The following is a 27,931-nucleotide window of genomic DNA, read 5'->3' as shown; positions in this document are numbered from 1 at the left end:
AAAAATTAAAAATTGAAATCACTTTTTGACCCTTCGCGATGATACAATATCATTAAATACTTGATACTATATTCCGAACGCACTGAACTTGCGTTTTGTATTTGCTATGTCGAAGAAAATTCTTTTTAAACACTGATTAAATTTTAACAACTCAATTTAACGTTAGTTTGCCAAAACGGTACTTCTTTCAATTTTTCGACAATAACAAATTTACTCGTGGTACATCTATATTCTACTAAATTATTGAACCTTGAAACACGTTGCATAAAGATTGTTAAATCAATAGTACTAGTCCACCTTTGCCCTATCATTCAATTTATTTTGCAGTTTTTTAACTTCCGCTTAGTTAATCGAAAAATGAACGACAGTGAGATCGACAACTTGAAGAACGAGTTAGATCATGAAAAATCAGCAAGGTTAAAGTTCTCAAAGACACACATACCCTTTTTACAACATGGACACATAAAGCCTTAAGTAGTCCTTCTTTATCTTCTGAACTAAGTACTTTTTTTCAACAGAGAGGCAGCAGCCTGGCAGAATGACGATTTCCAAAAGCAAATCGTGTCGGTTCAAGACGAGCTTCGTAAAACCGACTACATCTGGGATAACGACGAAGATTTGGAGCGGGAGAGCTCAAGGCATAAGCACCTCCTGGACGCAATAGACCAGTTGAAGGTGGAGCTGCCTATTTGGAAGGAAAAATTGAAGAACGCCAAAGTTTGCGGACCAGGTATGATTGCTTAGATACGAGCTGCAGAATTGCAAGGACACATTATGAATGGAATTGCAGTTGGCTGTACCTAACTAATAGCAACGCTAGAAACTGCCCATTGATTGAATAAAGTATACGAATGGTCAGCTAACCTAACTGTACTTTTGATGCCACAGCTCCTGTTGCTATGAAACAGCAACCATCTATCCAATTTTGCTATGATAGGTACAGCAGGAGTTTTGTCATTATAATGAAAATCTGAAAGTATGTTTTTTTCTCAGACTGCAAGTTGAAGCACGATGATCTGAACATAAACCTCGACATTCTTACTCCAGTAAGTATTACCAGGGGGGAGAAACTGCTGCATTCGGTCATTCTCGGCTCCGTTCGGCTCAGGGGGGCCTACCGCGAAAAAAGCAAATTGCTGCGATCTTTCTCTTTTACTCCTACTAACGACGTAATTAGAGTGACAGAGAAAAAAATACCCGCAATTGACGAACTTCGATTTTCGTGGTTATAGCCCAGCATTGCTCCGAGCAATTATTAGGGTTGGCAGAACTTGACGTCCCTTTGCGTGCACAACCACAGATAAGATAATGACTTGAATTTTGTCAACCAATAGGGATAGTGCCATACATTAGAAAGGGACAGCCTGATTCTTCCCTGAATCGCTGTCAAACTTCGGTTTTGTAGGAAGTTTATTTTCTTTACGTTAGTATTCTGTGGTATTACTTTGATTTACTATCTGCTTATAGTTTTATCCAGCTCTAGACACTACACTAGTCATCACCTTTAACTTTTATTTAGGGCAATACATGTATGGAGGTAAGGAATGAAATCTCCATGTAACAAAAAGAGTCCGTCAAAAAACCATAAATAGCAATAAACAATAAACTTTATAGCAATAAACCTTAGCGCCACCTATTAATAATTATTTATTAATTGCGTGGAATTCTGACGTCTCCTGATGCTGTCAGGCAAAATAATACTCCTTAAATTTATGGTGAGAATTACAAGTCAAAATAAAACATTGGAAATACATTGGGACATGATTATTTTTAATTTCAACCATCATAATACTTTATTCGTGAAAACAATGATAGTTTAATTTCAAAGAGCACTATTTCGACAAAAAAATATATCAGAGATTTTTATGGGGTAAAAAATAATTGTTACTGGTATCATTCTAATGACTCATGTATCGTAAACCTTTGGACTAAAATTATATATTTTATACTTTATACTATCTCGTCTCGTTTTAAACAAAAAATAATGTTCAAGTGAATAGGGTTGTTTCCATCTACAAATCTTAGGGCAGAATTGTATCCCAATATTTTTTTTTGGCTTATAAGAACATATTAAACTACTTTTAGGGGACCTGTAATGACCATATTTATCTTTTATATTTATCAATATTATCTTTTGGCACACGTCACGTGACCAAACTCGAAACGTCTTTGAAGATTCTGATGACGTCACAACTCTCGGATTGACACTGTTGACAGTTCGTCTCTTTTACGTGTGTATGTAGTTATATGTCAAACCATAAACTGTGACGTCAAACAATTTTCGAATGCGAAAGCATCTGTCAAAATATATTTTGTTAATTTAACATATTTAAAGCCGTTTTTAGTATAAAAGTTGAATTTTAGGCCAACTTCTAGTTAATATAGAACGTAATTAGTTCTTATCAATGAGGTTCTTAGCTACTCTGGAGAGTTTTGGAACTATTATTTATAGCTGACAGCTAGACACTTTTGCAACAGTTCTGCCGAATGGAGATGGCATTCCTTACCTCTACTTTCCATAAATACAGGTGACTACTTGACGCGGCGAATTTTGATCCCCTATGACAGTATTTTTTTAATGGAGTGAACTTGAGTCAATGTCAAGTGTTCTTGGACTTTTTAATTAGAAATATAACAAATAAGTAAGTAATAAAAATACGGTCAAAACCTATTTCTTCAATATATTTTTTTATCAAATCTATCCAAAAGCGAATTGGAGGAACTTTCATAGGGATGATTATTACAATTAAGTCGTCAAACATTGTCGCATTTACCCTAAATATGTAAATTGAAAACCCGTAAAACCATTGTCCTATGTATGGCTTAGGATACGTATCCATGACAACCAGGATCAATAAACAGTTGATAAATCCAGTAGGTACCCAGTTAAGTTTTGCGCTAACTTGAAAAAAAAAACACGAATGCTGCGTAGTTAAGGGGTCAATATTAACTGGTCACATTAGAACAGATTGATATTTTTCAGGCTGAGCTTCTTCGCACTGTGAAGCGTTTCGAGAGGATCAAGACAGACCTGATCAGCACTCTTCGCAGCAAGGAGTGGCGTCTGGATTCTGAGTCCAAGGTAAAATTGTTTAACCTTATGATCAGTGCCGGATTAAGATATTTTGATGCCCTAAGCATTTCTAGACCATGGTGCCCCCTCATCAAGATTACATTGAATTTTCTTAGTAAATTGAGTGACGTTTATTGCCGCATTACTGCTGAGAATAGACTTTCAATCCGTCACATCATTTTATCACGGAAATTGACAGTACTGCAGCAGTAATGTAACAGTAGGTAAGGTCAAGTGTAAGCAAATTCGAAGATCGTGTTTCGCATGAGGCCGGAAGCCAAGTCAACCAATATCGATGTGTAAGACAGGCCGTGCGGAGCACAGGGTTTTGTAACCTCTAGAGCTTTCCTGCGAAGCTCATTCATGTGAGGGCAAAGGCCTTCAGTAGGGGCTTAGCCATCTCTTAAATAGCAAATTATTGACCAGACCTGACATTTCAAGGACGGCGTGGTCTCGGAGAAGACTGGGTAAAGTCGACATCATTATCTTGACGTTGGAGGTAATTTTGGAACTTAATCAAACGCGATTAAGTCCCGTTTTCTTAAATAATAATGTATCACAATTACCTAGGCCAATAAAATTAGATTTTCTCGGATTTGGTCCTAAAAATGCGTGTAATCCGAGTTTGCTCCATCCCAGGAGGTGTGCTGGTAAATGTTTCCTCTTTTTCAGTTTTTTTCTTGTAATTCGAAAACGGTACGTCCGTTGGAAAAATTGTTCTAATTATGACTAAAATTGATATCTGAGGATCCGAAATGTAATTTAACTATGTTCTTGCAATAAAATTTATTGATTGATTGAAGATACCTTAATATGTATTCGTAGTAAATTGTAAAAAAAGATCGACATTTTTTATTTTTGGTAAAATCATGTAATAATCCGAATACGCCTTACCAGTGTCTGATCCACCAAGTGCTATGGTTTGGCAATCCAAAGGAAAAAAATATCTCCTAAGTATCCCAAAAGGTATGCACACCTCTTGGGATGGAGCAAACTCGGATTATACGCATTTAAGACCAAATGAAAGTATTAAAACAATTTCCAGCTTGCTGGGAATTAATTATTATTTATTATTATTTTTCGATCTAATTTGATTGGCCTTAATCATGAAACTTTAAATCAGTGTTTTTAAAAGCAAAGGCTGAGCTTTCCATAAGGCTAAACGCGCGGCGCGTTCGATCGGCGCTTACGGATAGGCCAAAGGTCGAGCTGGAAGAAAGCCAGGCTTGAATTTGACCAATGACGAGGTAAGAATGGCTGGACGTCCGGAGCGTCCGATCGCGGCGCGTTATCATACAATACAACCAACGGCGAGGTGTAAGCAAAGCAGAAGGCCCAGCTGCGAGAGAGGACTTGGATTTAGATTCATAGCCAAGTGAAAGTGAGGCAGTTTGCATAAAGTAGAAGGCCTAGCGTCGCATAAGACTTAACGCCGAACTGCAAAAGAGTGGCTTGAAATCGATCCTATGTAATCACGGTTCTCCTACTGCTCAGCCTTTGGCTTACCTCGAAAGCGCAACTTGATAAGATACTTTTGGTTTTCGGCCTTCGCGGGGCCCTTTATAACACTTTGACAATTAGGTCGCAGGATCGCGGCTCTGCAGAAATTCGGCCTGGCCGACACATCTGGTGTGCAAGAGAGCAAAATTCGCTACAAAATCGGTAATCAAAAAAATAATCGTCCAGAAAATCAGTTGGCCACAAGCCCGACGGAAAGATTTTTTGACCATGAGCTTTGAGGGCCTCCGCGTAAGGTTGGAGATGTGCTTACGTGTCCTCACTCTCTTACGACCCTTCGTTATTATATGGGTACACAACATACCAAAAAGTTTCGTGTACATAAGTACTACACTACGACTGCGACGCTGATGCAGCCTGTGCGTTTTTTTTCCTACGATTTTGGTGCCCCCCTAGACGTGGTGCCCTAAGCAAGTGCTTATTTTGCTTAATGGTTAATCCGGCACTGCTTATGATCGCCAGACGTCAATTGAAGCGCGCGGCTAGTAGCCCAATATAGTAACAACCCCTGTGACGGGAAAACCGAAATTCGCAAATTGCGGGAATCTTTCTCTTTTACTCTCACTAAGACGTAATTAGAGTGACAGAAAAAAATGCCCGCAATTGACGAACTTCGATTTTACAGCCCTGGGTTATAACCGCGACCGAGGGTACGCCCCCTGCACGGGCAAAATTTATCGAAGGACGAACATTTTCAACCATTCCGTTGTGTTTAAGGTATGCTGAAAAGAGTCAAACGTTTCCAATGTTTATGTCTATATTCTTGATACTATCTGAATGTCTTCTAGTTGTTCGTGCGTGTGAACGACCAGCGAACGTACCTGCAGAACGAGCTGATGATCTGCCAGAACAACATCATGCGACTGCAGAGGAACGGCTCGTATTGGCAGTAAGTATCTTATTGTTTTATAATAGGTTCGTTTTCCGTAACTCAATATTATAACTAAAGATGTTATAGGCGTTCCAAAATTGAAGCGTTTAACTTGTAAAAATTGTACACGTTGCCTTTAGTCGCGCCTAGGCAAGCGAGAAATGTGCACGTGCTAACGAGCTCCCGCTCACCGAAAGAGAAAGAGACAAGCTTATGTTTGACAACGAGTATGACAAAGATTAATGGAATGCGAAAATAAATATGGAAGTATTTTTTGTACCTCTTTTGTATGAGTATAGCCTATATATAGTTAGATAATATCATTGGTTTAACTTAAGGCCAGTCCATACAGGATGATCAAATCGATCGATTTGATCAGGAAATAAATTGTCGTCTATCTACAATTTAATCATCAATTTTAGATATATTTGAACATTTTGAACGCTTTAAATTAAAACAATATCCCAAACGCGAATACTAGCGTCACAAATTGGTATTCTTGCGTCCGCACCTCCATTTTATCGGTAATATCGGTCATAATCGGAGGTCGAAATTGCCGCTGGCGTCCACACCTGATTTGATCAGACAATTTAATCAGATTGGCGAAAAACTGTTCCCGTCTGGATTGGCCTTTATTAAAAATACTAGCGACCCGCCCCGGCTTCGCCCGGGTTACACAAACAAATTATAAACCTTACCTCAAGAATCACTCTATTGATTGGTGACAACCGCATGAAAATCCGTTCAGGTTTTGAGTTTATCGCGAACATACTGAGAATCCATACACCGCGACATTTGTCGACAACTTTGGCCACATCAAGCGCTGCGATCGTTTTTATTTTCCCGCCAAGCCGTCTGCACCCGGCCAATACGTCGATGGATAATTAAGAATCAGTAAACATTCTTTTTACATATTTTTGTGCTGCAATTGTATTGACCACCGCTGTGGGTATGACCCTCTAGACACGTCCCCCGACGAGCCGACGAGCGAGTGCTGGACAAGCGAGGACCTTTCAAGAAGATCCTAGGATCTGGTCTAGGCCAGCGCCTGCCTCCCATCGCCACCTAATGTGCTTCACCACTTCACAACACCGAGATTCACAGTTATTTGTACTTTCATTGAATTTATGTCACTTTAGAAAATTGTTTTTTTTTTTTTAATTAATAAGTGAAAATCTTTTTTTAGGCCCATAGATATATACCTTAAAACTAGCATAAATATTATTATAAAATATATCTCAAGACTAAAAACACACAATTATGGCTGCGATGCGGTTTGCAACCCCGTTGTGTCGGGGAGCCAGCTGTGGAATCGCCGGAACTTGACACCTTTCGGCCAAAACTCATCCTTGGTGAAGGTCGCTAGATGTTCAGTTTTTGGTCATGAGGTCCGAGTCCGACTATGTAGATCATGTTGCCGAATGAGTCGCGAATGCGTCGCTATAGCGCACCATACACGAATCACTCGTGTAGTTATTCTGCGTGCGTCCTAATTATAGAATTAGTCTTACACAAGCTGTTTTTTTTAAGTCCTTTAATTTCAAGGCTAAATTTAAATTAAGCATAGAGAAATAAGAAGTACATAGAGTACTCACACATACATCATTTTTGGTACCAAAATGCTTATCATTTTCGTAGTCGACATCTAGCATCGAGTAGCGGAACTCTCAGTACTGCTACTCGACTCGACAATAGATATCGCGGCAAATAAAAAGTCTAATGCTCAACGTTTTACAGCTAATATTATGACCAGAGTAAGCGTAGGAGTTGAAAATAGAGTTCCGGTTACTCTGGTTATAATTTTAGCAGAAAATTTGGTACCAAATATATGGAATGAGCACTCTATGTACTTCTTATTTCTCTATGAATTAAGTAACTTTATCAAAGAAACCGGTATTCTAATTAACTCAAGTTTGCAGATAACCAATGATTTATTTTTATCTGATAAGGCCCCTACGAGCGTTTACATTTGCTTTAGGGCCTGTTTACACATTAATTAGTGTTTAGTAGGTAGTTTTTTTTTGCTACTAAACGCAAGCACTATCTCGGACGATCGATATTCGAAATGTCATTGATATCAGGATATCTCATAGGTTTCAATTGTTTGGTGGATTTAAATATAATGTCCCTGTTACAACAACGCTATTAATTACTATTTACAAGAAAAAAAAACTATGCCATTAAGTTTCCTTTTTTTTTCTTTATTCTTTATTCTTTCTTTATGTACTTAGCCATACCATACCCCGAAGTTAACGGACTTTAAAAAAAAACCGTGTGTACATACCCAAAGTTAAAAGGCCAATTACATCCATACTTCCCGATATCAGTCGTCAGGGGGCCTACCGCGAAAACCGAAATTAGCAAATCTTTCTCTTTTACTCTCACTAAGACGTAATTAGAATGACAGAGAAAAATGACCGCAATTGACGAATTACGATTTTCCCGGTAGCCGCCCAGATGTCGGGCCTGATAATCGTTTTCCGTTCCACAGAATATAAGGACATCGTTAACAATATTTAAAATGTAAAAAAAAGGTATATATGCAAAAATATCAAACATTGAACATTTTTGCCATTTTTGGCAATTAGAGACAAAGTATTTTGTACATGTCAAATATTCTAAAATATTTCGATTACACTCTTGAATTCTTTGTACCATGGTATCTAAATATTTTAGAATATGTCTCACGAAAGTTTAATTTCCAATATATTAACTATTTTAAAAGATGTGTTGATATTTGGTGAAATGGAGAAATATCTTACTCGGGCCCGACGTCGGGTCCGTTTGCATGTGGATGTAATTGGCCCTTAAGGGGTATGAACCTAATTTTCGGATTCGACCTAATGGTCGAATGGACTACTTGTCCAATATTGCTGTTTTTAGTATGTATGAAGGTTGAGAGGGCCTATCTATGAGGGCATCTCTGTCTTTTACTCCTATTATGGCGTAAGTAATTAGAGTGATAGAGAAAGATGCCCGTAGTTTGCGAACTTCGGTGTTCGCGGTAGGTCTTCTGAACGCTCCATTGTGAGTGATCCGGTTGTATTTGTTTTTTTCTTTGGTTTTCGATAATGTTTGACGAAGTTACTTATTAATTGTTATTTTTATATTTTAATTCACGTTTTAGATATGTAGATGGCAAAGCCAGCACAATTAGACATACCTCTTTGTATAGTAACTATCATAATAATATTATTCATAAAAAAAGACATAAGAACCTTAACTACAGGCAAAGGAAAACTAAGACACGTAAATTAGCGCAAAAAATTGTTCCAACTGTCCCCTAATTGTTCGACTACTTTAAGCGCCAGTTACAACCACACTTCCCGATTTCGGGTACGAAAAATGTTCAATGTTTGATATTTGGTGAAACGGAAAAATATTCTTTTTCGGGCCCGAAATCGGATCCAATATCAGGCCTGATAAAGTGTGGATGTAATTGGCACTTTAGGTGTCAAATTTACCGGCTACATTATTTTGCCCTACTTCATGCGCCTTTGCTAAGTATTATTTGTGTCTATAGTAGGGTTGCCATACGTCCCCGTACATCGGGACATGTGCCAGTTTGAAGCTTGGTGTCCCGGTGTCCCCGTCATTAAGCAAATTGTCTCCGTCAAGCTCAGAATTTTGCAAGGGTTGCCATACATCCCCGTTTAAAGCTTGGTGTCCCGTCGTTAAATTTAAACGATAAAAAAAATCACAACTGTCCGTGTCACTTATGACAACCCTAGTCTATGGTCATACAAATGTTACATACTTAAAAAATACACGCAGTTTACCTAAGGTCTGTTTTTTAGGGTTCCGTAGCCAAATGGCAAAAAACGGAACCCTTATAGATTCGTCATGTCCGTCTGTCTGTCCGATTCTGTCACAGCCACTTTTTTCCGAAACTATAAGAGCTGTACTGTTCAAACTTAGTAAGTGGATGTATTCTACGAACCGCATTAAGATTTTCACACAAAAAAAGAAAAAAAACAATAAATTTTGGGGGTTCCCCATACTTAGAACTGAAACTCAAAAAATCTTTTTTCATCAAACCCATACGTGTGGGGTATCTATGGATAGGTCTTCAAAAATGATATTGAGGTTTCTAATATCATTTTTTTCTAAAATGAATAGTTTGCGCGAGAGACACTTCCAAAGTGGTAAAATGTGTGTCCCCCCCCCCCGTAACTTCTAAAATAACAGAATGAAAAATCTAAAAAAAATATATGATATACATTGCCATGTAAACTTCCACCGAAAATTGGTTTGAACGAGATCTAGTAAGTAGTTTTTTTTTTAATACGTCATGAAATTTAAAAAAAAAAAATTTTTTCATCATACCCATACGTGTGGGGTATCTATGGATAGGTCTTCAAAAATGATATTAAGGTTTCTAATATCATTTTTTTCTAAACTAAATAGTTTGCGCGAGAGAACCTTCCAAAGTGAAAAAAAGTGTGTCCCCCCCCCTGTAACTTCTCAAATAACAGAATGAAAAATCTAAAAAAAATATATGATATACATTGCCATGTAAACTTCCACCGAAAATTGGTTTGAACGAGATCTAGTAAGTAGTTTTTTTTTAACACGTCATGAAATTAAAAAAAAAATTTTTATTTCATCATACCCATAAGTGTGGGGTATCTATGGATAGGTCTTCAAAAATGATATTAAGGTTTCTAATATCATTTTTTTCTAAACTGAATAGTTTGCGCGAGAGAACCTTCCAAAGTGAAAAAAAGTGTGTCCCCCCCCCTGTAACTTCTAAAATAACAGAATGAAAAATCAAAAAAAAATATATAATATACATTACCATGCAAACTTCCACCGAAAATTGGTTTGAACGAGATCTAGTAAGTAGTTTTTTTTTAATACGTCATAAAATTTAAAAAAAAATTTTTTCATTAAACATATACGTGTGGGGTATCTATGAATAGGTCTTCAAAAATGATATTTAGGTTCCTAATATCATTTTTTTCTAAACTGAATAGTTTGCGCGAGAGACACTTCCAAAGTGGTAAAATGTGTGTCCAAAGTGGGAAAATGTTGAACAAGATCTAATAAGAAGATTTTTTTTAATACGTCCTTAATTGTACGGAACCCTTCATGCGCGAGTCCGACTCGCACTTGGCCGCTTTTTTATTCCGTAGACTAAAATGACGTTTCATATGTAAGACATGACATTTCTTAGTACCACATGAAATGTCATTTTAGTCTACGGAATAAAAAACAGAATATAACATACCATAAACAGCAGCAGGTTTAAATATTTGTCAATTTTACATGTAGGTACGAAATAGTCCAGACATCTGAGGACCTACCGCGAACACCGTAGCTCGAAAATTTCAGGCACTATTTTCTTTTATTCCAATTAAGGCGTAACGTAAGTAGAGCGACAGAGATAGTTCCTCTAAATTTACGAACTTTGATTTTCGCGGTAATAGCCGCTAGAGTCCGTTTTTTAGCATTAGAAAGAATCATATACGAGACGAGAGAGATACGAGACGACCGGTTTGGCCTAATAGTGGGTAGTGACCCTGCCTACGAAGCTGATGGTCCCGGGTTAAAATCCTGGTAAGGGCATTTATTCGTGTGGTGAGCATGGATATTTGTTCCTGAGTCATGGGTGTTTTCTATGTATTTAAGTATTTATAAATATTTATATATTATATATATCGTTGTCTAAGTACCCTCAACACAAGCCTTATTGAGCTTACTGTGGGACTTAGTCAATTTGTGTAATAATGTCCTATAATATTTATTTATATATTATTATTATTTATTATTTATATACGAAAATTTACATCTTTTGATTTTTTAAAGCGTTTCTCGTGTCGATTTAAAACACTCCCTTCGATCGTTGCGCATTTCCTACTTTTCGCACTTGTATCGTAATGTACTAATTTGTTTCATCTGCTGTTTGTGATAGGTATCATTGCATAGTACCTACCAGTAGAATCAATAAGCAATTAACAATTAAATAACATCATTTGTCCATGTACATTTGTAGTAGAGTTCTTTATTCTAAGTAATCTAAGTATGAGCAATAACATTCGTTTTTGTAGTATTTATGGATATGTAGAATTTCTGAATAGTAAACATTAAAATACATTTCCAATATTTATTTACAAATATATATATTAGAGTATTTTATTAGACCAGTTATGAGTAAATGTCCATATGCAAAACTGTCATAAAGTCAGCAGAAAAAATAGATATGCACAAGTATTCAGTATTTCACAAAGTGAAAACCTTGTGATATTTTTTTTAATACGTATGCATTTTTTGCTGACTATACTATATGTATATTGTTAACATGGTTTACAGACCTCACCGATATCACTTACAATTTTTTTATACATTGAAGGATTTTATTGATCGATTGAATACACTGTACAGTTACGAGCTTTAATTGTTGAGCCATTTAGGGTTTACTTTACATTAAAAATAAAAGATAAAGATAAAATTCCTTTATTGTCAGAACTGTGTACATTTAGATGTTGTGGGTAAAATAAAGTCCAACAGCTTGCCCATTTCGGACGTACAATAATAAACTTAAAACTAGTCAAATATACTAAAAGTACTAAAACATTAACAACAATACTATTTCAAAATAATTTTAACCATTTATACACATAAAATATTCATTTAGATTGTAGAAGCTTTTTATTAATAGCCATTTCTTGAGCTTATTTTTAAACGCGATGTCATTTTCCGACTTAATATATTCAGGTAAATGATTAAAAATCTCAATTCCGGAGACATAAGAGCTCTTGGTAAGTATAAAACTAGAAGATCTAATTGTATTATGTTTTAGGTAATTTTTTTTTGGTAAAAATGTCAGTTCGTTCCTTAACTAGTATACAAATTTCTAATATATAAATACACGTCAGAATTAATATTTTATAGTCTTTAAAAACGTCTCTTAGGGATTCCATATCCCTCAGCTTAAATATAATTCAGAAACATTTCTTTTGAAGAAGAAATGTTGATTCGACGTTTACCGAATTGCCCCAAAATATTATACCGTACGTCAGGTGGGGATAAACATATCCATAATACGCCTTCATTGCGACATCGCTTGAAATTATATTAGAAAGTATGGATATAGTGCATAACTTGTTCTGGCTAGTTTTTTGTTTACATTTTCAACGTGATACTTCCAGGTTAAGTTGCTATCTATTGTAATACCTAAAAGTTTGTACTATTTACTTGTTCAATGCTTTGCATTGGCCATTTCATACCGTTAGTATTGAAAACGATGGCCAGTTCATACCGTTAGTATTGAAAACATTGGCTATTTCATACCGTAAGTATTTAAAATATTGGCCATTTCATACCGTTAGTATTTAAAATATTGGTCATTTCATACCGTTAGTATTGAAAACATTGGCCATTTCATACCGTTAGTATTAAAACCATATTAGCTTGAACTGTAAATGGCTTAACAATTAAAGTCCGTATCCTATTAAATACAACATATTATGTATATGAATAAAAGTTTAAAACCATGTTTGTAGTTTCAATTCCTTGTGTTCCTATACTTAGCCGGAGATTCCACTAGTGCACTCAGGTACTCAGTTTCTGTATTCCCGTATGGGTCATGGAGAGAAGACGCTGTGAACAATGTAGATTTATTTATTAATAGAATAATAAATAAATAAATAAAATAATTAATAACGGTGCTACAAAAGTCGAGAATACAGTGGACCTACCACGAAAACCGAAATTTGCAAAGTGCGGGGATCTTTTTCTTTTACTTTTACTAAGACGTAATTAGAGTGACAGAGAAAAATGCCTACAATTGGCGAACTTCGATTTTCGCGGTTATAGCCCAGGGCTAAGCTTAACGCGAGGTTTACAGCTCACAGGGCCACTAGTATTAGCAGGGATGAATGACTTACGTTGATAACAGTGCCGTCTGTCTGCGTGCAGCCTCAGATGGCGCGGACAGGCGCACACGTAGCCGCCGGCTACGTTCACGCAGGCGTACTCGCACCCATCTGTGTCCAACTCGCACTCGTTCATATCTGAAGCAAATAAAAAATAAATATTAAAAAAATTGGAGGCAAACCTCAGCTGGAGATAAAAGCTAAAAGAAAAATAAGGAGCTTTGGCAACTGGAACCCGCCAACCATGACGCATATCTGCGTATGTATTGCAGTGATTGTAGTAAGTTCTTCTCGCTGATCGTGTTGACGCACATTTGCGTCATGTGGCAGTGTAGCAGTAGACGCATAGGTATGTACATACGTTATGTGAGTGTTCATAATACGCTACAAAACTAGCTAGACCTAAGTAAGCATTATTCTCTCACCCATACAGCGCAGGCCGGCCCCGAGAGAGCTGTATCCGGGTTGGCAGCCGCACTGATACCCGCCGACCGTGTTGACGCACATTTGCGTCATATGGCAGTGATTGTTGTTTATAGAACATTCATCGATATCTGTAAGAATTACGTTAAATTTAAATAAAAATGGATCCTTTTCCGAAATCTGCAATCCAATCGGTCTAATAGGGTACCTATAATAAGTATACCTAATGTAAACATACACTCCTAAATAGGTACATGTTGTTGAGCCTAGAACTTGATAACTTCTTGATAACTCCATTCTCGCCCCCTTATTGGTAGAATAAAAAATCCTTCCTTATTGAGGCTCTATAACATAAAGGCAAAAAAAAAAATTAGTTAATATATCGATCGTGTATAATTCTTACCGTCACAACTTTGTATGGTGTCGTTGTGCGTGAATCCCGGTTGGCACGGACCCTGGTTAGGGTTTGGTAAGACGTGGCCTTCGTAAACTGGCGGCTTAAATGTAGCTGTGAAAAATAAATATTCTTTATAAGAATATCTAATACCGCAGACAAAAAAATGAAAGGAAGCGTGAAGTAGCGTATCGTTGAAAAACAAATCACACATTTGTTATTTGTTTTTTCTCTATCCGCCATCTACTTCACTAAGTTCTACTTTTTTCGTTTCTTAATAGTATTCTTTTGTCTATGTGAATACTAAAAACTATTTCCCACGTTTCTTAACCATACCAGGGTGCCTAGACAAAGGTGACAATCGCTTGCGCTACGAAAACGAAACGCTCTGTGTCTCTCTATCACTCTTCCAAATTAGTGCCACAGTGAGAGTAGCGTTTTCGTTCGCTATGAGCGTAAAAGATTGGCATTTTGGCTACGCACCTAGGGATAACATAAGGGTAAACACTCTATTTAAATGTAAGACTTTAACAATAAGCTTTTTAATAGCAAGGCTACATCTTTGACTAACAGTTCGTTCTGATTCACATCGGAAAGTCGTGACGCACATGTGCGTCAAGTTCACAGATCATCAAAACTCACCCGGAGTGTAAAAATCTTCTGTGTCTACCACTTCCGGCTGGAATTCGAAGGCTGCTTCCGGTGTGTAAGGACTCTGGTAAAAAATATAAATATAAATCATTCGCAATACAAAAAATGCTAAAAAGAGAGAGATTGGTTGCATTTTTTTCAGATACCTAGTTTAAACAAAGCACATAAATTAGTATAGAAAACATGACACAACGGAGTTTTAACTGCAAACATTAAAAAATTATACGTGTTTTTTTTTGCTACCAGCTTTCAGTCTATCGGAAACACTTAGAATTTGGGCTAACTTCAACTAAAATAATAAAGAGTGTATTTTTGATAATACCACATAATCAATGGGTGATTAGTTTAGGCTGTAATGAACACTTTCATAGGTTTTGATAACAAATGGATGACTTTTATTTTTCCATATAAAATAATTGTGCAAGCAATATATCACTACTTTATTTTAACTCAAAACATTGCGTTTAATGACGCGACGTCACAACTGTCACAAATGACCATGATGTATGAAATACAAAATGCCGCTCGAAAAATAATCAAAAATTAACAATGCTCTGTAGGCTTCATAACGGTTTAGCAACACCTACTTTTTCGATTAACTTCTCTATTTCCGCTACCCATAGGTTGTCTGGAAGAGATCGCTTTTTAGCGATAAGACCGCCGCCTGTTGTCTGCCTCTAAATTTAATCAATTGTTTATTTTTCTTGTATATTTTTACTGAGGTGTGCCAATAAAGAGTATTCTATCTATTCTATCTATCTATCTATCTATCTGTGGTAGTAAACACTAAATAAAAAGAAACTTTCAGAATTGTGTTATGTGTAGATATGTGGGTACTTATAATATTGTATGCATACCGTCAGTCGGCATAAAGCATCACCTGTGTTAAGGTACTCTTGTTGTTTTAATTATCGAAATACTTCAAATTGTTTTATGGCACAAACACCTACGTCTAGTTTAAGTTTGTGGTTATATCAAAAATACACACTATCTTGTACTTACTATTAAGTCTAATATAAATAAATAAATATTATGGGACATTATTACACAAATTGACTAAGTCCCACAGTAAGCTCAATAAGGCTTGTGTTGTAGGTACCTAGACAACGATATATATAATATACCTATTATAATTATAAATACTTAAATACATAGAAACACCCATGACTCAGAAAAAAATATCCGTGTTCATCACACAAATATATGCTCTTACCAGGATTTGAACCCGGGACCATCAGCTTCATAGGCAGGGTCACTACCCACTAGGCCAGACCGGTCGTCAAATAAATAATATAATGGTCAGTTCCTAAATAGTTAGAACTGACTCAATCATGACTCGCACGGTTTGGGAACAATTTACACCCAAGAACAGTGAAAACTGATTACTTTGTATATAAATTGCCATATAAACCTAGGTACTCGTACTTACATTATCAAACTCATCTTCATCTGTGTTGAAGACTTCGTTTGCCGACAAATTGCACTTAGGCAAATCTGGACATTTCCTGATCTGTTGGGAATATATTTACATTAATATCAAATAATATATTCTATCTACACACATATCATAAACCTTCTATGATGCCTTCAAAATCCGTAGGTAATGGCCAACATTAAGATAAACTGTTTTGTTACAATAAATTTCTTATATGTGAAAATGTTGTAATAGCTTCATTACTACATCAAAATCGATTTGGTTATCACATTCAAATTTCGAACATCTCTGAAAATAAAGCATTCGATTCGATCTCTATTCTAATATCAGTCAGTTTAACATGAAATGTAAATTGCATACAATTTTGACAAATTTCGCATGTTAGTTTGTATTGAATGATACGGAAATAGGGCCCCGACTCTAGTTTGTCTCTGAATTAAAAAAAAACTACGAATGCGTGACATGCGTGAAAAAAGTTTTCATTTATTAAAGATGATAAAAATACTAGTTACACTCATTGTATAAAACAAAATTAATAATTTTGTTTTATACAAAACCTACCTAGAAAATAATACCTATGTGTGGTGATCTCGAGCTCTTTGTTAACTATTCATAATGCGGTGTCATAGTGTAGGTAGTCTGTGAAAATAGCCAAGAGTTTGCTTTCCTTAGCAGCGTCATTTCCTACACCTTATCATCCTGGCCTGAGTTCCCGTACCGCAAGAAGACGAATAGGCAGATCACGTGGCCCAACCAGACCCTGAAAGTACACATGCCTTAACTATAGATTCTATATTACCTGAACATTATCGCCTTGGCAACGTCCTTCCCTACACCTTCTCGTCCTGGCCTGAGTTCCCGTATCACAAGAAGACGAACAGGCGGACCACTTGGCCCAACCATACCCTGACGGTAAACATGCCTTAACTGTCGATTCTATCTTACCTGGACATTATCGCCTTGGCAACGTCCTTTCCTACACCTTCTCGTCCTGGCCTGAGTTCCCGTGCCACAAGAAGACGAACAGGCGGACCACTTGGCCCAACCAGACCATTGTCCTTCTTCCTCCTGAAAGTAAATAGTTATTCAGTGGAGAAAGCTCATGCTTTATTTACAATTAATCTAGTCGTTGCCACTCGGAGCAATATTTGTATTATACAAATAGCAATAGGTACCTATCCTTAACAGTACTCTCTCTCTCTCTCTCTAACCTAAGTGTTTATCATGGAGGCATCCTCAGCTAAACTTTGGCGCCCAGGGTATGCAATTCAACTTTTCTTTCCTCTTTCTCTTCCACTTTGCATGATATCTGGCCTCCTCTTTAGTGATAGTTGAGACTACTGACACGTGTGATCCTTGTCATCCTTGGAAACGTCCAGCCAACAACTTCTCCAGGACCTTCCCCTTTTACAATATGGAGAGGCACAGTCAAGACTTTAAGATTTTTTTAAAAAGATCTGGCGACGAATAGCTACCGAATTTTTAATGGATAATATATCAAAAAGTAAATCTTTACCTCACACGGTGGCATGTGACACTTTCTCTGCTCGGCCCTGGGCCCCTTGCATGCTGTCTGATCAAGAAGAAATTTGTCTGATTTGCTATTCTCATCTGAAATTCATATATGTTTTTCTGGTTAAAAACATTTATTTACTCAAAAGAAATTTTACATATCACTTAATGAGTAATAGGTAGTTCAAATACAGAACAAATAAAAAGTTGTCATAATTCGCGAGCGTCTACATTAATAGTTGTAGCAGAAAAAGCTATAGATTAGGTAAAACAAAGTTTCTAAAATATATGTTTTTCTCTCTGTAAAGCCTGTAGTTACGTCCAATGAGATCGTTTAACAAATATTATACTCTGTATATTTAGGTATTTAAATAAAAGTAAACAAAATCTACAAACGGCTCCTTAAGCCAGTTGAGGGTAGATGAAAACATTAGTTGATCAAATAATGTAGGTTAAAGTCAGGCGCCTGTTTCACCGACCTGACAAGCGACATATGTCAAGAAAAATTTACATTGACATATTCTTTCTGTTTCACCAAAGTCTAAAATTGTCACACGAAAAAGTTAGAGGGGGGGGGGACACATTTTTTTTTCTTTCGGAGCGATTATCTCCGAATATATTCACTTTCTCAAAAAATGTTTCTTGAAAGTTTTGAAAGACCTTTCCAACGATACCCCACACTCTAGAGTGGAAGCGAAAAAATAATTTCACCCCCACTTTACGTGTAGGGGAGGTACCCTAAAAAAAATTACATTTTTAGATTTTATTGTACGACTTTGTCGGCTTTATTGATTTATATATCCATGCCAAATTTCAGCTTTCTAGCACTAACGACCACGGAGCAAAGCCTCGGACAAACAGACAGACAGACAGACAGACAGACGGACATGGCGAAACTATAAGGGTTCCGTTTTATGCCATTTGGCTACGGAACCCTAAAAAGACTCCTTGTTTTCAAAGAAAGAGTCGAAAATATTCATAACTTCAAAGAATATCCATCCATAGCTGCTTCTTTCAGAGAGAACCCACACTGGCGTCTTGAGCTTCAGCGTCTATTCAGCGCTATGGCAAATGGCGTCGCCGCGCAGTCGCGCCAGCGTTGCGTGGAGCAGCAGCCATAGAGTTGACTAGAAAACGTTGACGCTCGGGAGACGCTAGTATGAGTAAGTAAGTAAATATTCTTTTCTCAAACTTGTAATGAAATGTTGACATGACTTACTTCAAATTAGGTCCGGAAATACTACATAAATCAGGTGCGATGAGTGAAGATGATATGTAAAGGAATTTCATACAGCCTTACACACCTAGGCCGGTATGTCCGTCCAAAAAGAATGAGTTATATATTCTCCTCCACAGCAAAGAATAAATAATATTATTATCTCCGGTATATGAGCGGGACATTGCTAAATGTACGTGCATAGTATAGCTCTGCAACCAATATGAGGACCGCCCAATCGTAGAACACGACAATCGTCACGCAAGCTCGACAGTGCTCTTATCTCATGTCAAGAATTACCGACATTTCTACAAATATGTAATATTATAGTGGAGCGCTGGTGGCCTAGCGGTAAGAGCGTGCGACTTGCAATCCGGAGGTCGCGGGTTCAAACCCCGGCTCGTACCAATGAGTTTTTCGGAACTTATGTACGAAATATCATTTGATATTTACCAGTCGCTTTTCGGTGAAGGAAAACATCGTGAGGAAACCGGACTAATCCCAACAAGGCCTAGTTTACCCTCTGGGTTGGAAGGTCAGATGGCAGTCGCTTTCGTAAAAACTAGTGCCTACGCCAAAGCTTGGGATTAGTTGTCAAGCGGACCCCAGGCTCCCATGGGCCGTGGCAAATGCCGGGACAACGCGAGGAAGAAGATGTAATATTATAGTGAGTTGGGAGCCCATACGTGAAAAGTACGCAATTACAATATATTATTCGAAATCATAATTCAACCATTACAGTCAACGAGTAGAAAAAATAAATATATATTATGGAGGACGTACCAACAGTGGCGGTTGTGTCGCTGTACTGGCAGAGCCGGCCCCGCGCCTGCCGGCCGAGCCCGCACGTCACGTTGCAGAAGCTCCACGCGGACCATTCGCTCCACTTGCCGGGAACTCCACAAACAAAACACCATTTTTAAACAAAAATAATCTATTTTGAAAGAAAATATATTTTATTTAACGCCACAACACAATATGTAAAGTAAAATCAGACATTATGCAGACATAATAAAAAACTTTGGATTTCATACAATGAAATTAAAAAAAGTAGCGTCCTACGTCTAATTATATAGAAAAGGAGGTAAAAGGAGGTTTGTGTTTGTTCACACCATGCATGAAATAATAATAAAACTGGCTATAAGTTTGCTTAAAAGAGTTGAGATGTAGGTACCCTTAATTCCTCATGGAATCCATCATCATAACTCAAGCTTGACACAAATGTGACTTGAAAACCTAATTGCTTCACAAACATGCGAAGAGAACAAATTGCCAAACGTGAACTATGCGGCGTTAAAGAGTTCCATTCTGTTCATCATCAGCAGTTCCACTTTATCAAATGTCACTTTTTAAATGTAAATGCTTGATTTGTTGATGAAAATACAAAAAATACTATATGTATGCTCTTCACATTTGAAGAGTTCCCTCGATTCTTCATGGATATCATTATCAGAACCGAGTTCTGACAAAAACGGGACCAATCTATATATATATATAGGTTCAGAAATGACCGAGTTATGAAGTAACAAAATTTAAAAAATTTAGAACCTCCTTTTGAAATTATGAAATCGATTAAAAACCTTCAAGATTTTAAATTAAAGGAAAAATGGAATACTAACAACTTCCAGCAGGACTCGATGTGGACGCTAAACAAAACAACGCGCGGCGCGTCATCGAAAAGTTTGTCGAAATTAACGAGATTTGATATTGCGCTGTAGCTGCGTGCGTCAGTTAACGTATTTGGCAATCAAAGAGCTAAAGCAGTTTATTCTCGTTTATTTGCAGTTTAAAGATTTTCTCGAGAATTTTCTCGACACATGTTTGCTGTTTGAAATATTTATAGAACCATTTGCATACTATACATATTTTAGATAAAAATATTTCTCGCCCTCGGCAACATGCAGACACACTGTACGGCCTTCGCGATCACGAAACTCACGAAGCTCCATGAGTCACAATTTTTATCATCAAATCTCAGTGGTAAAAGTTGCCTTTAAGCTTAGGCAACTTTGTAATTGTCAATTTTACTGGTACCTTGTGCAACGACGTTGTACCGCCTGTGCGTCGAACCGGCGCTGTTTTCGGCCACACAGATGTACTGGCCCGCATCGCGAGGAGTCAAACTCCATACCGCTAGTAAACTGTTGCTCAGTACTTGGTGGATGTTGCTTGAACCACCGCTTAGTGGCAGGGTGTCCTAAAAATAAGTAAACATTGGTGTCAACAGTAGTGCTGCGTATAAACTTTAACATAAACTCAGAGTCGAGATGTTTTACTCAAGGGCGTAGCCAGCCCGGGGAGGGTGGGGGGAAGTTGATATCGCCGGAGGCGTATGGGGGGGGGGGGGGGACACAGCTGAGGGCATACATTATATGTAAAATTTGAGCTCTAGGAGGGGGTGGCAGCTGCCCCCCCTGCCTGTACCTGCCTATGCCCATGGTTTAACTAGTATTCATTTCAGTACAATGAATATCAATATTAGCGGATGAGGTTAGGTTTCATAAGCGTCAATACTTATGAAACGGCCAACCCACATATTTTGACTAAGGGCGTGTGTAGTTAGAAGCTTGGCTCTGCATGAGATCTGATAACTTTTTGACAGTGTGTGTATGTGTGTGCGTGTGTGGTCTCGTCTTGGTAAAATTTTACATGGACAGGACAGGAGTCCCTATATCAATTTTCAGACCACTATCATCAAAATTTGCGGAAGTCTCATACAAACTTCCATACCCTTGTATACGAGGTTGGGGGGTAAAAGTTCCATGTTTTAGGTTTTCTGTGTTATTTGTGTACTAATACTAGTTTACATACCAAATTTGAGCTTTATAGAACTTCAGAAAGTACCCTAAGAATTTTGATCAAGTGAATCATCAGTGAATGAGTCAGTGACGAAATCTTTTTTTTAGATATCAATGAAATCTAAATTATGAGAGATATAAAATATAAACTTTATATGTTTAATAAGTCCATTATTGTTTATGTCAATTCTGTTAATCTGGTATAATCCAAAACCAAGTTATGACAGTTAAAAAAACAACGAAGATCTTTAAGAAAAGGTAGTGCCCTTGGTTCGTCTTGGCGGGGGCACTACCGTGCCCTACGTTTTGTCTTTAAGAAGACGTTAAGTTAGAGTGAGACATAAATTGGTGAGGTGATTCATCCCCTGCTTCCTGACAGTCCGGTTTTTTCTCACCTGTATGATCCATATATTACTAATATTGCCGAGAATAGACGTTAACAGAGTATTAAAAGACATATGTACCTTCAACCAAGAAATCCTCGGCGTTGGATGTCCATCAACCTCACACTTCAATACAAGGCTCCTCCTTAACGGCACAATCCTCGTCTCACTAATATTAGCGCCTACATTGCCAGCAATGGACGGCGGCTTTTCGATGATAACGTCGAACATCACTTCAGTTGTTCCGACTTTATTCGTCATTATGCAGGAGTAGAGGCCGGAGTCGAATGTCTCGGTTTTGGGTATGTTCTGTGAATTAGAGTAAGCAACTGTGTTTTTTTAAATTTAGAACTGTTTGGAAGTATCATGTTAATGGCAGCTTTCCGCAAAATGTACATACAGGTTAAAGTTTTATCAATAATCAAATACAAATACAATCCGCCACATGCTTCTTCAAAACACAAATGTAATCCACACAAGCATTGTTACAAACTTATTGTACATTAACACTAAAACAACTTATAAATTCCGCAACAAGCTTCGTCAAAAACATCTATAAACTAAAATCCGCAAGATTGTACAGTTAAATTAAACAAAAGTACGAGTAAATACAATTAATCACTGTTTATAATTACAAACATCCGATATGACAAACAAATATACACTGTTTTTTTCCTTAATGTTAGGACATGTAACCCTATTGGTAGATAATTATATCTTGATAAAGCGCGCGGTAGCTTTTTGCGATAAACGCAGCGTCAAACGCGATGCGTTTGCCGCACACCCCTTTTAAATCAGATAATCTACCGCATATTGTTTTACGCGCTAAACGCAGCGGTGAGGTAAGCGCATTGTCATTTTTCCTACATTCCGTGATCGCATGCGTAACATGCGTTCGAAACTGCATCTATCGCATAAAACAACCGCGCCCTTAAGAGCAGTAAAAACGAGACTGTGGAAAAAAAATCACACAAATTAAATAGGTGTGTATATAGTGGTCTACTTATATTGTGTCTGCGTTATACTATTTTTATTACGCGCGTGTCACTCACGCTACAGGTATAGCTATGTAACTTACCAAAGTAACGTTGTCCTGAGACAGTGACAGCCTCGACGTGTTGATGAGTTCTGTGTAGGGTTGCTTGATCCACGAGACGTAAGGGGAAGGGCTACCTTCGATTGGACACGTTAGAGTCAGTGGTCTGCCGACTCTTATAATCGTGGTGTGGGAGTCTTTGGATGGCGGGGGTGGAACTGAAAACAAGAGAATGGGGCAATTCATTAAAAAATATAATTTTTCACTAAAGTCACTAGAGATGGCGCTTCGGGAGAAAGTTCCAAGCGACAGGTGATGACAGGTTGCTGTCTGTCTGTTGTCTTTGCCGATCGGTCTTGCCTAGTGGGTATAGTGATCCTGCCTATGAATCCGATGGTTCTGGATTCAAATCCTGATAAGGGCATTTAATTGTGTGATAGAAATAGAAATAGAAATAGAATATAATATAATATAATATCTATAGGCGGATCCGCTCAAAAGGAACCTCGTGAGAAAATTGGCACGCGAGGCAGCTCAGTCTGCCGGCCGAGGCAAACACACATTCAATCGTAACGCATTGGGCGACACATCTTTCACAGGCCGAGATTCTTCGCGTGGCAGTTTTCTCACGAGACAATTCCTCTTCTTTATGACTTATTTTTTCCTCCAATTTCTAGCATATTTATTTTGTCATATTTTAGGTTATGTGGTAAATTCAAAGAATTTAATTTCCTAGGTACCCATTTCGTACCTTGTCACAAAGACTATAGTATGAGGTCTCTAGCGACTTTCATATTGATTGTCACTGTGACAAGGTACAAATGGGTAAAAATTAAATTCTTTGAAAGTTTGTGGCTTCCTTACCTAGGACGTCCACCGTGTAAACGATGCTAGTATTCCCAACGCAGTTTCTAGCGACACAAATGTAGTCCCCGCTCTGTTCCGGTCGGGCCTCGCGGGATTGCATCACTTCTCCGAAATCCGTTGATACCATACTTTCGTCAAATAATCTGGAATGTTTTACTATTAGCTAATGTTGGGTAATTCTCTGAGCATATGTCTGCGATTGCGCCTAATTGCCACGACTCTTTTCATACATTTTGTACGGGTCACGTCAATTAGAGCGCAGACATATTTTATGAGAATGGCCCTGTTACAGTATTTCATTATGTATGTAGGTTCTATCAGATAAAGTTCTAGTCTTCTCGGACGTCTCTAGACGTTCAAGTGTATATTCAGATATTTTTTGCACCTTGATCGCTCTAACGATCGATTATATTATATACAATATATATTATTACTGTATAGTCGATTGTATTAGGTAGCTACTGTAATGAAAAAGAAAAGTACCGTAAATAAGAAGTAAGGGTGCTATTAGTTCCAGAATAAATGAAAATGAAATGAAATGAAATGAAAGCATTTATTTCGGACAAAAACATCCATATTATGTTAGTAATAACTTACGGCTAAGTGTGTTAGTAGAAAGTATAAAATCGGGGTTTGTTGCAATATTCACACTAATAATTATCGAATCTGTTCATAAAATTTTACAAATCAGTTCAGAAATGCGACTTACAGACAAGAAGAACAACCACACATAAGAAAATATTGTTAAACAAGCTGAAACTGATACGCTTAGCTCCAGCTCACACTCGCTTAGTCAATCAAAAATATAAAATTCAATTATAAAAAAAGTACATACACGTCCGGGTATCGAACCCGGATCATCGCTGTTACCACCTGTTTTTAAGCGGCTATTTTCCAACTGCGCCACAATAGGGTATGCCTAAGTCGGTGAAATTAGGCTACTTAATCTCCAGAAATAATTTAAACAAAAGAGGGCCGTGACGGAAGAAGTTACACTTTTTTCGCCTAGCACCCGCCAACCGCGTCCGATAAGGAACTTCGTTCCAATAATGCCACGTAAGTTGTCGTAAGGGCCTTTAGATAAACTGAAATGTACGTTATCCATCTCAGTTCATGTGTAAGTTCACACTGAGGAAAAATACTCAGAATTTAGACAACCTTATAAATTACCTTAATGGGACGCCATTCTCAAACCAATATATCGGGTTGCCATACAGATGACAGTGAAGCTTAAAGTTTTGTCCAGATATCACCGCCAGTATTGCCTACGTCTCCGTGGAGTTCCAGGTTTGAAACAAGGTCTTGAATTAGATTGTCTAATAATTTACCTCAAAGGGACGCCATCCTTAAACCAATACACTTCAGGCATAGGGTTCCCATAAGGATGGCAGTGCAGATTGAACGCTTGTCCGGATATTACCTCCAGCCTTGTTTCCGTCTCCGTGGAGTTCCAATTTTGGAATAGGCTTTTGAATATTTTAGGGGGCTCTGAAAATATTTTAACGTCTAAACAATGCTTATTAATAAAGATAACATAGATAGATAGCAGAAAGTTTATCACCAAGCATTATATAATCACATTTTGATCTCTACGCTAAAGTTATTTGTTCAAGATTCCAGTACTAAAATTTTCACTTGCTCGGGGACTCAAAATTAACATTTGCAGTAAAAACCAATTTTGCTCTCTTGTTTTACAAATAACTATAAAATCGAACAGCGGGTTGACGAAGCTCTATACTTTTTTTAAACACATTTTACACACCTAGCACATCTACCTTGCTTCTCCGACCATCCATCCCGCCTTCGTTGATCGCCACACAAGAATACACGCCTGAACTACTGGTATTCACATTACTGAATACTAAGTCGGCATAATTTATGTCTTGCTGGTTTTCGCTAAGTGTTTTCCCGTTTTTGATCCATTGTATTTTGGGGGTAGGTCGGCCGGAAGCTTTGCAGGATAATCGGGCAGTGCTGCCAACCTAAAAATAATAAACGTTACTTTGGTCCTTTGAACCGGATAGGCCTATATTTGGATGTATAGCCATGAATGTGTTGGTTCCAATTGTAAATGTGGAATTCCAATCTATATATGATTCCGTTTATTTCCCATTAATTTTATTCGCCCATCTCTAGGTTGCAATACCTATTACAAGTGCACAAAAAAAAATGTCATTTTTTCACAGACATTATGGGTAAAAAGTGGGAGAGGGGAGGAAAAGGGCGTTAGAGAGAGAAAGGGGCTGAAGTTTGTATGGGGAATAAGTAAATAAGTAGATTGTATAATAGACCTCCCAGATACGTATTTCAGGAATTTAAATAGTAAATCACCCCGAACTTTTTAAATTAGGGGACAGAAGACTGTCATAAGCAACTTACAAAAAGAATTGAATTCCCATCAAAATATTTTTATGTAAAATGTTGCCAAGACGAAACTATAAGGTTCGCACTGTCAAAAAGTTATCAGATCTCTTGTCGAACCAAGCTTCTAAGGCCATGCCATATATTTTGACTAGGGTGTAGTTAGGTTTTATGGTTTCGTCTTGGCAACATTTTACATGAAAATGTTTTTGATGCGATTCACTTTACCACAAGTTCTACATGTCCTTCCACAGTGCTTCCTTTTTCATTATACAGTACAATTTCCTCAATAACTGCAGGTGCGGCAATAGCTACATTGTACACTATATGCGCCGAGCCGGCAATGTTGCGCGCCGAGCAACGGAACAGGCCTTCTGAGGTGTTGGATACGTTGGTAGTGGTCAGTGAAGAGTTGACGAGTTTCCAGCTAGGGTTACTGAAATTAAAAAAATATACTCTGAATATTAGAGAAGCTTTGGTAGCTATTATTATTGGGGTGTTGTGGACCTTTGAGTGCCACGTCGACCAAGCAGAGATCCATTGTGACGACCCTTTAAAGTTCATTGCTAATGCCCGTTGAATCCAGGAAGTTCCAAATTCTTTGAGCCGTAATGCTCTGTACCTCATAGGGTTGCAACGTGCCGCCCTAAGTAGGTACTTCTTTTTGACATTAGTGGTCCACAAGAACAGATAAGGCTAGCGGTAAGGGCGTGCGACTCTCAAAGGTCGTGGGTTCAAACCCCGGCTCATATCAATGAGTTTTTCGGAACTTATGTACACCGCGTTGCTATTTTATTCATAATGTGTATTCGATTATGTAAGTGGCCATGCAATTTTGCGGCTCGGTGTTCAATAGACCATTTTATATTTGGAAGCGGTGGTGGCCTAGTGGGTATGACGTCCGACTTTCAATCCGGAGGTCGCGGGTTCAAATCCTGGCTCGTACTAATGAGTTATTCGGAACTTATGTACGAGACTCTTCTGTAGTACCTACTACGGCTACTACGTGCAGCGAGCTGCAAAAGTGCATACCCACTTTATGAATGAATTCCATTCCTAAAGTGGATCTGCACTTTTGCAGCTCGCTGTAAATTTAGGGTCGGCAACGCGCGTGTAGTAAATACCCTTGGGGTTCCCCTGGCGTCTATAGGCTACGCGGTGACCGCTTACCATGTTATACAGGTTGTAAATACAGTCACCTGCAATAATTTACGATGTGAATATATAGGTCATACTGAGCACTGTTTACTACGGGACCAACCCCGAAATGATGATTTTTTTTTTTCAGAAAATCATGTCTTAAAAAAGGCTAGGCGCCAGTTCAAAGAAGTTTTCCTAAGAAAAATCATTCTTAAGGCATGATTTTCTGAGTTGTTTGAACTTAACAGATTAAACATTAAAGGTACTAATTCCTGATGTAATAAAAATAAATATACATAAGCGTTTTTTCTTAAAAATGAGATCGATAACTTGAAAAATGATAACGCCTGCGAAATTGTAATAGCAAGCAGAATGT

The 27,931-nt window shown here is 37.7% G+C and overlaps 2 protein-coding genes across 3 annotated transcripts in view; one reads left to right on the top strand and one right to left on the bottom strand.

Annotated features, from left to right (window-relative positions):
* The first annotated feature begins 225 nt into the window (after positions 1-225).
* On the top strand, positions 226-6,617 carry LOC133524742 (uncharacterized). 2 transcript variants are annotated; one of them, XM_061860894.1, is made up of 6 exons: positions 226-416; positions 519-730; positions 994-1,046; positions 2,984-3,082; positions 5,380-5,480; positions 6,426-6,617. In XM_061860894.1, exons 1-6 carry the CDS (start codon positions 358-360, stop codon positions 6,529-6,531), a joined length of 630 nt encoding a protein of 209 aa, XP_061716878.1. In that variant the 5' UTR covers positions 226-357; the 3' UTR covers positions 6,532-6,617. The 2 variants fall into 2 exon arrangements, with proteins under 2 accessions (XP_061716878.1, XP_061716879.1); XM_061860895.1 differs by having other exon boundaries at positions 5,380-5,483; positions 6,415-6,617.
* Positions 6,618-11,902: 5,285 nt separating this feature from the next.
* The window catches only part of LOC133525316 (hemicentin-1-like), a 52,780-nt gene continuing 36,751 nt past the window's right edge, over positions 11,903-27,931 (bottom strand). Inside the window, exons 32-47 of the mRNA XM_061861604.1 lie at positions 26,644-26,851; positions 25,817-26,036; positions 25,383-25,542; positions 24,052-24,197; positions 23,230-23,405; positions 22,233-22,460; positions 21,005-21,167; positions 19,754-19,867; positions 17,759-17,853; positions 17,188-17,310; positions 16,237-16,317; positions 14,799-14,871; positions 14,166-14,270; positions 13,765-13,893; positions 13,352-13,477; positions 11,903-13,064 (exon numbers count right to left, since the gene is read on the bottom strand). Coding sequence (XP_061717588.1) covers positions 12,970-13,064; positions 13,352-13,477; positions 13,765-13,893; positions 14,166-14,270; positions 14,799-14,871; positions 16,237-16,317; positions 17,188-17,310; positions 17,759-17,853; positions 19,754-19,867; positions 21,005-21,167; positions 22,233-22,460; positions 23,230-23,405; positions 24,052-24,197; positions 25,383-25,542; positions 25,817-26,036; positions 26,644-26,851 — 2,242 coding nt within the window. The 3' untranslated portion in view covers positions 11,903-12,969. The remainder of the gene's footprint in view (positions 13,065-13,351; positions 13,478-13,764; positions 13,894-14,165; positions 14,271-14,798; positions 14,872-16,236; positions 16,318-17,187; positions 17,311-17,758; positions 17,854-19,753; positions 19,868-21,004; positions 21,168-22,232; positions 22,461-23,229; positions 23,406-24,051; positions 24,198-25,382; positions 25,543-25,816; positions 26,037-26,643; positions 26,852-27,931) is intronic.

Source organism: Cydia pomonella, chromosome 14 (assembly GCF_033807575.1).
Source record: "Cydia pomonella isolate Wapato2018A chromosome 14, ilCydPomo1, whole genome shotgun sequence".
NCBI classification, from domain to species: Eukaryota; Metazoa; Arthropoda; class Insecta; order Lepidoptera; family Tortricidae; genus Cydia; species Cydia pomonella.
The sequence above is the reverse complement of the archived record's forward strand: the minus strand, read 5'-3'. Positions and strand labels throughout refer to the sequence as shown.